The sequence below is a fragment of the Theropithecus gelada genome, chromosome 3 (assembly GCF_003255815.1).
Source record: "Theropithecus gelada isolate Dixy chromosome 3, Tgel_1.0, whole genome shotgun sequence".
Taxonomy (NCBI): domain Eukaryota; kingdom Metazoa; phylum Chordata; class Mammalia; order Primates; family Cercopithecidae; genus Theropithecus; species Theropithecus gelada.
Genome location: NC_037670.1, coordinates 32,186,644 through 32,204,842, shown reverse-complemented (window position 1 = coordinate 32,204,842; position 18,199 = coordinate 32,186,644). Strand labels below are relative to the sequence as shown.

The window sequence follows — 18,199 nt, the reverse complement described above, 5'->3', positions numbered from 1 at the left end:
TTACTAATAACTAGCTTTAGGTTTTATATTTGGGGCAGGAATATCACAGCAATGATGGCTGTGTTCTGCCCATTACATATCATCAAACAGTATATGATTTTGATTTGTTTGATTTCTAAAAGATGTTAACTTTAATTATTTGACTATAGTGCTGGCTTCTACCTTTATTCACTGTAAAGACACTCTGCTGCTTTATGATTAATAAATATTTTACAAGGAATTATTTTGAAACTATATAAATACCTTACTTCTCATCAAGCTTTCACCAACAAGTTTTAACACCTATTAATGTTTCTTGACTGAACTGATTATTATTATGATGGTTGCCAAATGGTGATTTGTATAAATCTATTGTCCCCTCTACCTTCAGTAATTGGCTGTTCACTATAAGAAAAGGCTTCTTTCTCTTCCCATGTGGTTATCCTAAATGTGTCTATGTCTATAAATACTCATGGATTTATATTCATTAAATGAGTCATAAGATAATTCAATAAAATACTGTAAGTGTTTTATTTAATGCTCAAATGATGGAAGATTTGGCCAGTAGGAAATTTTTCATGCTTGCTCCTGTATCATTTTTGACACCTCCTGTATGTTCTCGTAATTGCTTAGAACTTCTTTTGGAACAACGATATAGTCCAATATTATCATTTAGCTTTTCTGCTCATATAACTAGTATCAATCAACAATTCAAAGAGATTTAGTTACTTTTAATGAAGAGGAGTGTTTAAATATTAAGATCTGGGCTGTAGATGCATTGCTACTGGGGGGCTGCTATTCCTAGGATTTCTCAGTAGCTAAGCTAAGCTAAGCAGCATATGCATGTATAATGCATATATATTTTTATAGACAGACATTCATAATTATTATTCCATGTCTATCTATATGCTCTTATTAAATGGTAAGTCAGTGCCATAGAGTTAGCACACCTGCCTACCTCCAGAACAGATGCCTCTGCAAGTCCATGGACCCACTATGCACCCTATTAAGCCACAGCCATTATGCCCACCTACAGATAAAGGTTTTTTGTATAGAAGCTAACCCATACATTTTGAAACAAGTGACTTCTTCTTCAAATGAGTACTCGCCAATCCAAGAAACAGAACACAAATAAATCAAGGAAACATGACATCATAAAAGGAAGACAAAAATGTCCAGTAACTGACTCCAAAGACACAGAGATCTACAAATTGCCTAATAAAACAAAATAATTGTTTTAAAGAAGCTTGATAAGCTCTAAGAGAACACAAATAGACAACTCAAATAAATCAGGAAAACAATACATGAATAAACTGAGAAGTTCAACACATCGTTATAAATAATCAAAAAAGAACCAAACAGAACTTCTAGAGCTGGAGAATATGATGAATTAAGTAAAAAACACAATAGAGAATTTCAGCAACAGACTTGAACAAGTAGAATAAAGCATCAAGAAACTCAAAGACAAGTCATTAAATTATCCCAGCAGAAGAGAAATAAAGAACAAAAAAAGAGTAGAACGAGCCTATGGAATTTATAGAAAACAATAAAGTGAATCAATATGCACAATATGGGAGTCTTAAAAAGGAAATGATAGACAGAAAAGAACAGAAAGCTTATTTAGAGAAATAATGTCTGAAAAATTCCCAAATCTGGAGAAGTAAACTGACTTCCAGATTCAGGAAAAACAAAAACCACAAGTAGTTTAAACTTAACGAGGTTTACACTAAGATGCAGTATAATTAAATTGTTAGAAGTTACAAACAGATTTTAGAAAACAACAAGAAAAAAGTGACGTCTCATGTAAGTGAACCTCTATGAGACTATAAACAAATTTCTCACCAGAAACCTTGCAGACCAGGAGATAGTGAGATGATATATTTAAAGTACTGAAAGAGAAAAGCCTGCTCAGCAAGATTACCAACTTGACAAAACTATTATTTAAAGATGAAGGAATATTAAAGTTTTTCCAGAGTAAACAAAAATTGAGGAAGTTCATCACCTCTAGATCTGCCTTACAAGAAATGCTTAAAGAATTTCAAATTCTTCAAACTGAAACGAAAACATACAAAACAGCCACATGAAAGTATATGAAATCATAAATCTCACTAGTAAAGGTAAATGTATACACAATTACAAAATGATGTAACACTGTAATGTTGACGTGTATGTTACTTTTTTGACCATTTTCTTCTAAAGGTTGAAAGACAAAAATATTAAAAATAACTATACACACAACTATTTGTTAATAGGAACACAAGATAAAAAGAAGTAAATTCTGACAAGAACACAAAGAGTGTGGAGGAGATAGCGAAAGTGTAGAAATTTTACATGTGATTGAAGTTAAGTTGTTATCTACTTAAAATAGATGGATATGGACAGGCGCGGTGGCTCACAAATGTAATCCCAGTACTTTGGGGACCGAGGCAGGTGGATCACAAGATCAGGAGATCGAAATCATCCTGGCCAGTGTGGTGAAATCCCATCTCTACTAAAACTACAAAAATTAGCTGTTCGTGGTGGCACATGCCTGTAATCTCAACTACTGGGGAGGCTGAGGCAGGAGAATCACTTTGAATCAGGGAGTCAAAGTTTGCAGTAAGTCGAGATTCTGCCACTGCACTCCAGCCTGGGAGACAGAGCGAGATTCCTCCTCAAAAAAAAAAAAAAAAGTATATAACTACAACCTACTTTATGCAAATTTCAAGGTAACTACAAAGATAAAAGCTTGTAATACACAGGTAAAACATAAAAAGAAAAGGATCCAAACAGATCACTAAAGAAAATCATTGAATAATAAAGGAAAACATCAAGAGAAGATAACTAATATAATACAACTGCAAAGAGAAAGAAAAGAATGAATAAAATGTTGAGTAAGCTTTCACCTATCAATAATTACATTAAATGTAAATGGTTGAATTCTTCAATCAAAAGGCATAAAATGACTGTATGAATAAACAAACAAAAATACACCAAGAGCCAGCAATATGCTGTCAACAATTGATTCACTTCGTGTTTAAGGACACATATAAGCTATAAGAAAAGGAAAGGAAAAAGATACTCCAAGCAAATATAACCAAAAGAAAGCAGGAGTGACTCTACTTATACAGAATAGACTGAGTCAGAACTATCTCTATGGCAAAAGAAGGTCATTCTATAATAATAAAAGGGTCAACTCAACAGGAAGATATTACAATTATAAATACATATGTACCCAACATAAGAGCACCTAAATATGTAAGGTAAATAATAGATCTAAAGAGTGAATTGATAGCAATACAGTAACTATAGGAGATTCCAATACCCCACTTCCAATAATATACATAATCCAGACAGAGTATCAAAAAAGAAATAGTTCACTTGAACAACACTATAAACCAAATAGCCCTAACAGACATGGGTAGAACTTTTTACCTAACAGCAGAAGAAGGCAAATTTTTCTCGAGTGCATATAGAATGTTCTCCAGGATATTTACATTTTAGGTCACATACAAAGCCTTAACAAACTGAAGAAGATCAAACTGATTTCAAGTACTTTGGTTTGAAACTGGTATCGGCAAATGGAAAAAGTCACAGATATACAGAAACTAAACAACACACCGTTGAACAACCACTGCGTCAAAGAGAAAATCAAAAGGAAATTTAAAAAGTATCTAGAAACAAATGAAAATAAAAACACGGCATACCCAAATTTACGCAATGCAACAAAAGGAATACTAAGAGAGAGGTTTACAGCAATAAGTGCCTGTATTAAAAAAGAAGAAAGATCTCAGATAAACAATCTAAATTTACACCTAAAGGCCTATGAATAAAAAGACTAAGCTCAAAGCTAGCAGAAAAAAATAATAATGATTAGAGAAGAAACATATCATATAGAGAAGAGCAAAAAAGTTGAAAAAAAGTTGAAAAAAAAACTGAGTTGGTGTTTTAAAAAGATAAACAAAAGTGACCAAATCTTTAACTAGACTAATTAAGAAAAAAGAAAGAAGATTCAAATAAAGAATATTATAAATAAAAGAGGAAACATTGCAATGGATGCCTCAAAAAGGCATAACGGATTATTATGAACACTCATAAGACAACAAACTGAAAAATCTGGAAGAAATGAATAAATTTCTAGAAACATGCAACCTACTAACACTGAATCTAGAAAAAATAAAATGCCTGAACAGAATAATACCAAATAAAAAAATTGAAGCAGTACTTAAAACAATCCCAACAAAGAAAGGCTCAGGATCACATGGAGAAAAATCTCTAAAATATTCAAAGAAGAATTAATACAAATACTTCTTAAGCTCTTCCAAAAATAGACAAAGCACCTCTTCCAATCTTATTTTATGAGATTATATCTACCATGATACCAAACCAGAAAAACACAACATAAGAAAATAAAACTATAGGTCAGTATAATCCAGGAACACAGTTGCCAAATTCCTGAATAAAATACTATCAAACCATATTCAACAGCACACTAAAAGGATTATACACCAAGATCAACTGGAATTTATCCCTGGGATGCAAGGATTATTTGATTATTCAATATAAGCAAATCAATCACTGTGATATGCATTATCAATAGAATGAAATATAACCATCACATGATCATCTTAATAGATGCTAAAAGGCCATTTGATAATATTCAAGAACGATTCATGATAAAGAACCAACAAAAAAGGCATGGAAGAAGCTTAACACAATAAAGGCCATGTATAAAGAGCTCACAGCTAACATTATATAATCACCACAGAAAAACTGAAAGCTTTTCCTCTAAGATCTGGCACAATGCAAGAGTGCCCACTCTTAGTACTTCTATTCAACATCGTACTGGAAGTTCTGGTCAGAGCAGCTCACAAGAAAAAGGAAATAAAGCCTTTCAAATCAGAAATAAATAAGTGAAATTATCTGTTTGCAGGTGACATATGATTATAAATGTAGAAAACCCTGAAGAGAGAGAGGATAAAAAACTCTAGAACTGATAACCTTAGTGAAGTTGCCGTGATACAAAATCAGCATACAAAAATCAATGACATTTCTATATACAGACAGCAAATTATCTGAAAAGGAATTTTTTAAAACTATTTTATTTACAATAGCGACAAAAAAAGAAAATACTTGGGAATAAACAAAACTAGGAGGTGAAAAGTCCATATAGTAAAAGCTATAAAACATTGATAAAACAAATTCAAGAGGACATAAATGGAAAGATATTTTGTGTTCATGAATTGGGAGAACTAATATTATTAAAATGGCCCTACTACCTAATAAGATCTACACCTTTAATGCAATCCCCAACTAAATATGCATTGCATTCTTCCCCCCACCCCAAAAAAATCCTAAAATTCATATGGAACCAAAAAAGACTCTCAATAGCCAAAATAATCATTAGCAAAAAGAAAAATGCTAGAGGCACCACACTACTTAACTTTGAAACATATTACAAAGATACAATAACCAAAACAGCACAAAACTGGCATAAAAACAGACATGTAGACCAATGGAACAATCATTGTTCCACTGAATCAGTTCTGTGTTCTGTTACGCAGTACAGTGTCTATGGTTAACAGTAATGCATTGTGTATTACAAAATAGCTAGAAGAATGGCTTTTGTATGCTCTTGCCACAAAGAAATGACAATTGCAAGAGGTGATGAATATACTAAGTATTCTGATTCTATCATTATACAACATATACATGTGTTGAAATATCAAATTGTACTCTATAAATATGTTCAAGTATAATGTGTCAATTAGAAAAGAAAAAGAAGAAAATAAAAAGAATAGAGAGACTGGGTGCAGTGGCTCATGCCTGTAATCCTGACACTTTGGAAGGCCAAGGCAGGTGGATCACTTGAGGTCAAGAGTTCAAAACCAGCCTGGCCAACAAGGTGAAGCCCCGTCTCTACTAAAAATACAAAACAAACAAACAAAAAAAAAAAATTAGCCAGTCGTGGTGGCAGGTGCCTGTAATCCCAGCTATTCGGGAGGCTGAGGCAGGAGAAACACCTGAACCTGGGAGGCGGAGGTTGCAGTGAGCCACAGTCGCACCACTGCTACAGCCTGGATGACAGAGCAAGATTCTGTCTCAAAAAAAAAAAAAAAAAAAAAAAGATTGCCTCAATGAACAGTGAAGAGACAATCTACAAAATGGGAGAAAATGTTTGCAAACCATATATATAAGAGGCTAATATACAAAATGTATATGGAACACCTACAACCCAATAGAAAAGAAACAATCTGATTAAAAAATAATCAAAGGGTCTACATACACATTTCTTAACAGAAGGCATATAAATGGCCAACAGGTATAAAGTGATGCTATGTTTCACTAGTCATCTGGAAGATGAAAATCAACCTCAGTGAACTATCACCTCACACCTGTTAGAATGGCTACTACTAAAAAAAAAAAAAAGAAGATAAGGAGTAAAAGGAATCCTTGTATACTTTTGGAGTATATAAAAATTAGCTAGGCCATTATGGAAAACAATGTAGCTGTTCCTCAAAAAATTAAAAACAGAGTTACCGTATTATCCAGTAATTTCACTCCTGGGCCTTTATTCGGGGAAATAATATCTGGATGTTAAAGAGATATCTGCATTCCCATATTTATTGCAGCATTATTCATAATAATCAAGATATGGAAATAACCTAAGTGTCCATCAATCAATGAGTGGATAAGAAATGGTTTACACTCACACATACACACACACACACAAAATAAAATATTTTTCAGCTTTATGAAAGACAAAATTCTGCCATCCTGTCATTTTCAATAACATGGACAAGCCTGGAGGATAGTATGCTAAGTAAAATAAATCCAAAAAAGACAAATACTTCATGATTTAATTTACATGTGGAATCTAAAATAGTCAAACTCATAGAAGCAGAGAGTATTAATAAAAAGATGGTTGTCAGGGGCTGAGGGGAGAGGGAGATGGGAAGGAGTTGGTGAAAGTGTACAGTTTCATTTATAAAAAAAAATAAATTCTGCAGATTGAATGGGTAGCATAGTGACTACAGTTAATGATACTCTATTGCATACTTGAAATATGCTAAGAAGATTTTAGATCTTAGCTGTACTCATCACAAAAAGAAGAAAAATTGTGCTACGTGAAGTGATGAATATGTTAATTAGCTTGACTGTGATGATCATTCACAATGTATACATATAACAAAACATCAAGTTGTACACCTTAAGTATATACAATTTTTGTTTTTAAATAAACAAACTGAAAATCATGTGTTCACACTGTGATTCTAACCTAAAATCACAACGATCATTCTAGTTTTCTCCCTGTATGCCATAAGGTTGATCAAGGCTACTCCCATGATCCTTGATAGAATTACTTATTTAATCATTCTTCCAATACATAGCCAACTCCCTTTGTCCATGCAGTCCCAACCACTATGCCTGCGAAGACTACCCTGCTGGTCCTGTATGCCCTCCAACAACCCACATCAAATGATTATCACGGGCTCCAGTCCTCGTGGTTATCCAGTTTGTCCTGCTCAGTCTCCGACACCTGTGCAAGCAGGGGTGAACTCAGTCCCTTAATACTCTACATCCCAAATTTGGCCTCCCCACTGTACTTCTCTAATATAAGGATGCCCTCCTAACCCAACTAATGCTCCAATGCCCTGCTATGTACGGCGACCACTTTCATTGTTCTGCACCTGTGCTCACCCTCCTCAAGTACTGTCATTCTGCAATGGGCTGCCCCACCCCTGCTTATCTCCATAAACAGCCTCTATGGTACCCTTAGGTTCTGTTCTGCCACATTAGAACATATGAGTGCCCTCCATCCTCCTCAGCTCTTCAACCCATTCCAGGGCACTGTTACATCCATCCCAGCTTAGAGACATCCTCCTCATATCACTCAATCTCCCCAGCCATTTACATTGAGCTATGTATTTCACCTTTTCTTGGCCTTTTCATTCCTTCCTAAGTCTTTCTGTTTAATTTGGGATCATTTTGCTACTACATAGAGAAAGCTCTTTAATATTTATAGTGCAATCTGCTGGGCCACTTTTCTCTCGTGAAAAAAATGGTTTAACTTAAATTTGGAAGGATATTTTTACTGGGTATAGAATTATAAGCTGGCAAATTTTGCCCCCATGATTGTCATGAAAGAAGTTTGTTTAGGAAAAAAAGAAAAGGACTTTTTGACCCAATAAAATTGCACATTGCATTAATTCACATTTATATTGTATGTTACTCTCCTGAGTGATGTCTTTCAATGTTTTGTTGAGGAAATAGAAAGTATTCTGTATATTTAAGCAGAAAATGATTTAACCCTGAGAAATAAATGGATATAAAACCACAGGAAAGAGCATAGGAGAAAAAGTCAAGAAAGGCTTCTACAATCACTCAAATTCACTGCCACCATTTAGTTAGTTAGGAAGTTACAGGAACCATAATAAATTGACACTGAAGGTCACAGCTGCCTATAATATTAAGGTCAGTGTTTCTAAGGGAAACAGACTTTAAAAACCCCACATTTCCCAAACATCATGCATCTTCTTGCTAATGCAGGTGAAATAATACAGCTTCTGCCTCTCTTCCAGGTCACATCTTGCTCAAGAGCCTGTCACTGGCAGAATTTATGGCGTATCTCTAAGGAATTAACTTAGGAGATGTAGGTGCTATCAATGAGATACACAAAGGAAAATAATAAGAGGCAAGAATGGTGCATAGTTGTCTACAGGAAATTCAGTACTCTAGATTTCACTCAAACACATTGTGTTCCTATATTCTTTCACGACATAATCTTTTTTCTAATACCTGGATTAATAAAGTATTGGCAGAAAACCTATTAACTATTAAATTCAGAATATTCATTTTAAAAAAGAATACAGAGTATAATTTTGCTCAGAAAAGAGTCTAGACCTTACATAAATCTTACATAAATGCAAAGTTACGTCTCTACTAAGCATCACTGAAAAAGGAACGCTTTTACATTGTTGGTGGGAGTGTAAATTAGTTCAGCCATTGTGGAAGACAGTGTGGCAAGTCCTGATAACCTAACCACAGACAAAATATTTAAAATAATTATGACTGAGAACTTTTGAAAATTAGTAGCAGGTACCAAACCATAAATTCAGAAAAACCTAAGCAGAATGAATATTTTAAAAACTACACCTACGTATCTCTTATGTATTTATTCATTTTCTGTTTTCTGGTTTTTGTTTTGTTTCGTTTTGTTTGACAACATCTTTCTCTGTCGCCCAGGCTGGAGTGCAGTGGCACCATCATGGCTCACTTCAGCCTCAGCCTTCCCAGGCTCAGCTGATACTCCCACCTTAGCTTCATGAGTAGCTGGGACTATAGGTGCACACCATCACACCCAGTTAATTTTTGTATTTTTAGTACAGACAGGGTTTCACCATGTTGCCCAGGCTAGGTATATTATATTTAAGCCTCAAAAACCAAAGACAAAAAGAAGCAGGAGGAAAAATGTTTTTACCTAGAATAGAACAATAAGAATTCCAGTGGAATTCTCATCTGCAATCATGGAAACAAGAATATAACTTTAGGTCATTATCCTAAATGAATTAACACAGGAACATAAAACCAAATACCACATTTTCATTTATAGGTGGGAGCTCAACATTGAGTACACATGGACATAAACATGAAAACAATTGACCTTGGGGACTACTAGAGGGCAGAGGAAAGAGAAGGGGGGAATGGACTGAAAAAATACCCATCAGGTACTGTGCTCACTACTTGGGTGACTGTATCATCAGTTCTAACCTTATCATCACACAATATACCTATGTAACAAACGTGTACTCCCTGAATCTAAAACAAAAGTTAAAATTATTTAAAAACATAAAAGAATAAAGTAGAGTGAAATATTGAAACTTTTCAAAGAAAAAAAAACCCCACTAATCTAGAATTTTATGTCCAGTAGAATTATCCTTCAAAAGTGAACAAGTAATAAATATTTCTTCAGACAAAACTAAGGAAATTCATTAGTGGCCCTGCAAGAAATGTTAAAAGCAGTTCTTCAGGGAAAAGAAAATATAAAGGTCAGATACTCACATCTACATAAGGAAAAGAAAAGCATTAAAATAAATACTTAAAGGTAAAATAAACATTTTCTTTTTCTTATATTTATCTTAAAATACAACTTCTCCTTAAAACAATAATAGCAACAATGTGTTTGGTGGTTATAGCATATGGATAAGGGAAATGAATAACTGCAGATGAGAGAGAACAATTAAGAATACTCTATTATGTTACCCCCACTACACATGAAGTGGCATAGTGGCATTTGAAGGTGAACTTTGAATAATAAAAAATATATAGTTGACTCTCTAGAACAACCACAATTTTTTTAAAAAAAAAATTGTCTGATATGCTAAGGGAGAAAATGACATCGAATTATATGAAATGCTCATTTAAAACAAGAGAAGGTAAAAAAGGAGAAAAAACAGAAACGAAAGCAAATGCAACACACAGAAAATAATTATACTAACATTCATCTAATTATATCAACAGGCACTTTAAATATGAATGGTTTAAATTCACCAAGTGACAGAGATTATCAAGACATATAAATATACAAGATCTAACTACATGTTGTCTATAAGAAATTCATCTTATAATAAATGGATGGAAAAATATACTCTGCTAACAATAATCACAAAAAAGCTGTAGTAGCTGTATTAATTCCAGACAGAGAAAACTTCAGAGCAAGTAAGATTATTGAGAATAACGAGACATTACATAAAAATAAAGAGAAAAATGTTCAAGAAGACCTAACAATTTTAATCATGTATACATCTAACAATAAGCATCAAAATATGTGAAGCAAAATCTGATAGAACTGAAAGAAGAAATAGACAAATCCACTGTTCCAGGTAAAGATATCAATGCCCCACTTTAGTACTTGGCAGATGAAGCAAAAAGGAAAACAATAAGGTGTAGTTTACCTGAAATGTATAGTGAACTGGAAATATAATCAACATCATCTACTTAACTTTTATAGAATATTCTACCCAAAAACAGCATAATACACATTTTTCTCAAGGTCACATAGAACATTAACTGTGATAGATAACATTCTGAACCATAAAAAACCTTAATACATTTAAACAAAGGAACTATATGTTTTTGGGCCACTTATGTTTTTGGGCCACTTAGAATAAAAACAGAAGTAAATAACAGAAAACTGGAAAGTTCTTAAATATTTGGAAATTAATACACTGCTAAATAATACATGAATAAAAGAAGTCCAAAAAATTTAAAAATACATTGATCTAAATGTATTCTAAAAAATGAAAATACAACTTAGTAAAACAGGCAGATGCACCAAAAACAGTACATGAACTTATTTCTTAGAGGAAAATTCATAGCGCTGTGTGTATAAATTTGAAGAAAAGAAAGATCTAAAAACTCCCACCTTAGGAAACCAGGAAAAGAAGAATATGCAAGCCTAAAGCAAGCATAAGAAATATATAATAAAAATTAGAGAAAAAATAAATAAATTGAAAATAGAAAAATGGTGAATAAAATAAACAAAATTAAAAACTAGTACTTCAAAAATACTCACTAATGATCAGTGATGTTTAGCTTTTTCTCATATGTTTGTTGGCCGCATGTATTAGTCCATTTTCACACTTTTGATAAAGACACACCTGAGACTGAGCAATTTATGAAAGAAAGAGGTTTATTGGACTTACAGTTCCAAGTGGCTGGGGAAACATTACAGTCATCATGGAAGGTGAAAGGCATGTCTCACATGGCAGTGGCAAGAGAGAGAATGAGAGCCAAGAGAAATACATTTCCCATATCAAACCATTAGATCTCATGAGACTTATTCACTACCCTGGAAACAGTGCAGGAAAGAACCGCCCCCATAATACAATCACCTCCCACTGAACCCCCCTACAATATGCGAAAATTCAAGATGAGATTTGGGTGGGGACACAGCCAAACCATATTGCTGCATGAATGCCTTCTTTTGAGAAGTGTCTATTCATGTTCTTTGCCTACTTTTTAATGGGGTTGTTTGTTTCTTTCTTGTAAATTTGTTTAAGTTCCTTGTAGATTTTGGATATGAGGTCTTTGTTGGACAGATAGATTGAAAACATTTTCTCCCACTCTGTAGGTTGCCTGCTTACTCTGATGATAGTTACTTTTGCCATGTAGAAGCTCTTTAGTTAGATCCCATTTGTCAATTTTTACTTTTGTTGCAATTGCTTGTGGCGATTTCATCATGAAATCTTTTCCCATGCCTGTATCTTGAATGGTATTGACTAGATTTTCTAGGGTTTTTATAATTTTGGGTTTTGCATTTAAGTCTTTAATCCATTTTGAGTTAATTTTTTTATAAGGTGTAAGAAAGGGGTCCAGTTTCAATTCTCTGCATATGGATAGCCAGTTCTCCCAGCACCATTTATTAAACAGGGAATCCTTTCTCCTTTGCTTGTTTTTGTCAGGTTTGTCAAAGGTTCTAGATGTGTGATCTTACTTCTGAGTTCTCCATTCTGTTCCATTGGTCTTTATGTCTGTTCTTGTATCAGTACCATGTTGTTTTGGTTACTGTAGTTTCATAGTATAGTTTGAAGTTGGGTAGCGTGATGCCTCCAGCTTTGTTCTTTTTGCTTAGGGTTGTCTTGGTTATGTGGATTTTGGTTCCATATGAATTTTAAAATGTTTTCTTTCTAATTCTGTGAAGAATGTCAATGGTAGTTTAATGGGAATAGCATTGAATCTATAAATTGCTTTGGGCAGTATGGCCATTTTCACAATATTGAGTCTTCCTATCCATTAGCATGGAATATTTTCCCATTTGTTTGTGTCCTCTCTGGTTTCCTTGAGCCATGATTTGTAGTTCTCCTTAAAGATGTCATTTACTTCCCTTGTTAACTTTATTCCTAGGTATTTTATTCTCTTTATAAAAATTGTGATTAAAACGCCAAATTAGTGAAATGGCCATGTACTATATGATTACAATTATATTATATTCTGGAAAAGGCAATAGAGATAGTAAAAAGATAAGTCGTTTCTAAAGGTTCAGGAAAGGAAGATTAAATGGGCAAATCACAGGGGATTTTTTTAGGGCAGTAAAACCATTTTGTGTGATATTTTATTTGTGGAAATATGACACTATCCATTTCTCAAAACTCATATAACTTTACAGCACAAAGAGTGAACTTTATGCCGATTTTTTCTCATCTTTGTGGTGGACACATAAGAGGGAAACGACATACAATGGGGCCTACCAGTGGGTGGAGGGAGAGGATCAGGAAAAAAACTAATGGGTACTAGGCTTAAAACCTGGGTGATGAAATAATCTGTACAACAAATCCCCATAACATAAGTTTACTTATGTAACAAACCTGCATATGTCCCCTGAACTTAAAATAAAAGTTAAAAATAAATAAAAAAGAGTGAACCTTAATTTACACAAATTATGAAAAATTACTTAGAAGAACAAAGGATCCCAGAATGAAATAGAGAATATTACAAAATCACCTAGCTGTATTACAAATATCTAAAACAAACTCACTGAAAGGGATAAAAAAATGCTGCTGCTCTAAATAAATTTTGAAATGAATGGAATCTGTAAGATTAAAGACAAAAGAAACTATACATTAACCAATTAACCAACCCCATCTAAGCCAATTTACAGGCCCACAAATTTTTGAATGAATGCGAGGCAGGTCTGTTGAGGAAGATCCATGCAGCATTGCCAAAAAGATGATACTGTAAATCATCCTTTCAGTCATCTTCAAAATAATCTGCACCAATTTACTAGTACGACAGTGCTTTGGACAAGGGTAAAGCATCAGAATTTTTAGAGATTATCAGACATTGGCTCTAAACAGAGACTAAATTTTTAAAGACTCCATACCCTATTGTGGTCAAGTAAAATAATAAATGAAGTTTGAACTTTCATCTATTTCATAATGGGCACAGTGAATCCACCACTCTCCCTATGAAATAGATATGTTACAACTGGCAGAATCTGCACACTGGGTCTCTGGAGTGAGGTCTATTGTGGTAGGAAAGAATAAACAGAAATTAGTAGAGCTACCTCTTCCTACCAAATAGTAAATTAAAAACAATCTTTTATTTCCAGAAAGATTATAGAGATTAATGCTATCTACAGTAATTTCCTAGGACTAGTATAGCAACATATCATATATTTGGTGGCTTAAAACAATAGAAACTTATTCTCTCATAGTTCTGAAGGCTAGAAATTAAAAATCAAGGTTTGGATGGTCCATGCTCTCTCTGAAGAGTCTGGAGAAAAATCGTTCCTTGCCTTTTCCTACCTCCTGATGGCTGCAGGCAATCTTTGGTTTTTCTTGGCGTACAGACATACCACTTTAACTTCTGTTTTCTTGGTCACATGGCATTCTCTCTGTGTGTGTCTTCAACTCTGTTTTGTCACAAAGCCCTCTTATAAAAAAAAATCAGTGACTGGACTTGTAATCTACCATAATTCAGTATGACCTCAACTTGATTACAACTGCAAAGATTCTATTTCCAAATAAGGTAACATTCATGGGTACCAGGGGTTAGGACTTCAACACATGCTTTTTGAAGACACAATTTAAACCACAACACTACCATTAAAGTCTTGAAAGTTTCAAGAGGGATGACTGTACCACATCTATATTCAAGTTGCTTATTTGTCCTCTACAAAATATAAATAGGTTTAGAAGAAAAAGAGGGAATTATCATAAACTTAATCTAGTAATGACTCCAGATATAGCTGTTTTGTCAGATGTGCTGTTTCTCTGCTGGAGCCAATAAACACACCCCTTTGAACCTAATATTCACTTTTTATCTGGCAGTCTTTTTACCCTACAAATAAAGAACACCAGAGTCAGTCTCCATTCAGCTGGCAAGACCAATCGTATTCCTTCACTGCCCTATCTCAAAAGAATGCTAACTCTTCAGTGTCCAGGCATAAATTCATCTGCAGAGACCCTGACTGCCTCTCTATTCCAGAGGATACTGTGTTAATGGAATATATTGATGGTATTATGGTGATCAGAACCAGACAGCAATAATTAACAACTACCATGGACATCTTTAAATGACCCATAAGAGACCAAAGATAGAAAATAAATTATATAAAATGGAATATATTGATGGTATTATGGTGATCAGAACCAGAGAGCAATAATTAACAACTACCATGGACATCTTTAAATGACCCATAAGAGACCAAAGATAGAAAATAAATTACATAAAAATTCAGGGATCTGCCACTCAGTGAAAGTTTTATCGGTCTAGTGATCTGAACGAAGGATAAGTTGCTCCCTTTGGCCCCTCTTACCACTCAGCAAGAGGCATAATACTTAGTCACTTTGTTACATTTTCATGGCAACATAATCTTTATTTGTATATGGTACGGGCTACCATTTAGAAAGGAATATAATGGCTTTCAGTCTTGAGTTACTTAAGAGCAAGAGAAGGCTCTGGAACGGTCATAGTCAGCTGTGAATATTGCTCTGTTGTTCAGACTATATAGAGGGGCAGATTCAATGGTGCATGAAGCATCTATGACTGATAAGAATGCCGTCTGGAGGCATTTACAGGCCTGTATAGGTGAATCAGGCACATACTTTTAGGATTTTGGAGCAAATCTATGCTCTCTTCTGTAAATGTATATTCTCCTTTGGAAAAATGACTTTTAGTTCATCATATGATTTGAACTGCCCATTATGAACGATATATTTTCTAGCCCTCTTATTCAGAAAGTTGAGCATACACATCAGCTCTCTGTCATCAGGTGAAGGTGGAGAACATAGGTTGGGCTTAAGGGAGTTCTGAAAGTACAAACAACTTACAGAAGCAATTGGCTTGGATTCTCATGATTTCCACTCTGCTGAGTTTTCTCTCCTTTCTCAACATACACCTACAAATTTATGCTGATTTTCCAGTTGAAGAAGGAAAAATTAGTCCCAGATTATAGATGGTTCAGCCAACATGCTAGCACTGCCTAAAAGTGGATGACCGAAGTATAACAGATCAAAGCACGGATTACCCTAAAGGTCAGTGGTGAAGGAAAATTTTCAATTATTTTTAATCATCTTAAGAAATGATAGTATCTAGATTCAGTCTGCATTTCAGAACTTAAGTCTACATATGAGTACTTGATACAGACAGAGTCAATATCCCTAAAGAAAAATTAATAGTCATACTTTCTGTTAAATTTGGGTCTACTCTACGTTCCTATGACATTGAAATCCGATAAGATTCTCAATGCTTTTCTTTTCTCTGAAGAAACATGTCTACATTACAGTGCAGGTCCAAGATAATCAACTAAACAACTTTTTAAAGAATGCTTAAGGTATAGAGAGGAAGGAACTAAACAAGCAAGAAAATGGCACTACTTTTAAGAGAGCGTAGCAATAGGAAATCTACAGAGTAATATGTGATTGGTGGGAGTTTGTACATAATAAATCACAGTTGACACTTGAACAATGCAGGGGTTAGGGGTGCCAACCTCCACGCAGTTGAAAATCAGAGTATAACTTTTGACTCCCCAAAAAGTTAACTACTAATAGCCTACTGTTGACCAGAAGCCTTACCAATAACATAAACAGTTGATTAATAGATGCTTATGTATACTAGATTACATTCTTATAATAAAGTAGGCTAAAAAAAAAGAAAATGTTATTAAGAAAATAAGGAAAAAAGAGAAAATGTATTTACTATTCACTAAGTGGAAGTGGATCGTCATAAAGGTCTTCATCCTTATTGTCTTCATGTTGAGTAGGTTGAGGAGGACAAGGAGGAGGAGGGGTTGGTCTTGCTGCCGGAGTGGCAGAGGTGAAGAAAATCTGTTTAATATAAGCCTATCTGTGCAGTTCAAACCCATGGTATTCAAGAGTCCACTGTATTTGCTACAAAGATGTATATAGATAACATCACAGCTGTGTTGATTAGGATTTAAATATGCATATAAGAAGAAGGGTATTATTAGCAAAATGATGGGAAGAGGATGGCATTTGCCTCCTCCACGTGATGTCATCCAACATAGTTACAAAGGTTAAATTCAGCATCAGTGTGAGCAAGGTCATCGAACTCAGCATTTTTTTTCTTTTCCCTTAAAGCCTATCAACTGTTTGGCAGCATCATAACATACTGAGAAGAAAATCTCAATTTTATCAGGATATGGAGTCTTTTTTTTAATCTAAAGATATAAGATTAATGAGATTTTTAAATACAGGTTGATCTATATAAGAATGTCAGGAGTGCCTGTGGTTTGTCACACCTACACTGAGACTGATAAAAGACTGTTAGTGTTTTTATGCACTAAAACTTACTCTTGCCTCTTAGGCTAAAGACTTAAATCCTGACACAATAAGCTACTATGGCAACTACTATGGAGGACTAGGCTATGGCTATGGCTGCAAATATGGTTATACCTCTGGCTTTGGTGCCTTTAGAATCCTGGACTGTGGCTACAGATGTGGCTGTGGTGGGTTATGAATTTGACTGCTGGCACCAGTGTGATTATAGTACATGGTTATTATCAGGCATTGACTGAATAATATCTACAATTGGGTCCATTTTTGCTGTTCTACTACACTTCTTTTATTTGTTTAACCCAACTAGAATTGTTAATGATTCCCTGTAATCCCAGCACTTTGGGAGGCTGAGGCAAGTGGATCACCTAGGTTTAGGAGTTCGAGACCATCCTGGCCAACATGGCAAAACCCCATCTCTACTAAAACTACAAAACTTAGCCAGGTGTGGTGTTGGGTGCCTGTAGCCCCAGCTACTGGGGAGGCTGAGACAGGAGGATCACTTGAACCCAAGAGGCTGAGGTTGCAGTGGGCTGAGATTACACCACTGCACTCCAGCCTGGGTGACTGAGCAAGATTTCATCTCAAAAAAAAGAATGCTTAATTATTCAATCTAATTCTAGGCAAGGAAGACACATTATTAAATTCACACTAAATCCACATCAGTGCCCTAGATTAAGTACATTTTCCTTTTCCAAACTGATGTGTTTTCATAATTTACCAGGCAAAGTACCTTTTGGTATGTTTCAGGAGCAGGGAGTTCTAGGTTTATTTTGAATTAAACTACTTTGGCCTGGCCATGTTATTCATTCTTTAAATTTATTAATATTCACTTGTTTAATAAATATTTATTAAGTAATTTCTATATAGGACTTCCAGTTAAGTCTTAGTATTACTTATGGGAAGAGAGTTTTTAAGCAGAAAAACAAATCTGTAAATAAACA

General features: G+C 34.4%; 1 protein-coding gene across 1 annotated transcript; it reads left to right on the top strand.

Annotated features, from left to right (window-relative positions):
* Nucleotides 1–7,413: 7,413 nt before the first annotated feature.
* On the top strand, nt 7,414–17,439 carry LOC112621570 (keratin-associated protein 20-3). The gene is made up of 2 exons (XM_025381039.1): nt 7,414–7,512; nt 17,287–17,439. Exons 1-2 carry the CDS (start codon nt 7,414–7,416, stop codon nt 17,437–17,439), a joined length of 252 nt encoding a protein of 83 aa, XP_025236824.1.
* Nucleotides 17,440–18,199: the final 760 nt, after the last annotated feature.

What these genes read in the sequence shown, in the direction of transcription:
- LOC112621570 (XM_025381039.1), top strand. Translation starts at nt 7,414, where the DNA reads ATGCCCTCCAACAACCCACATCAAATGATTATCACGGGCTCCAGTCCT. An exon ending in CGACACCTGTGCAAGCAGGG is followed by an intron (nt 7,513 to 17,286) that starts GTGAACTCAGTC and finishes CTTGCCTCTTAG; the next exon opens with GCTAAAGACTTAAATCCTGA.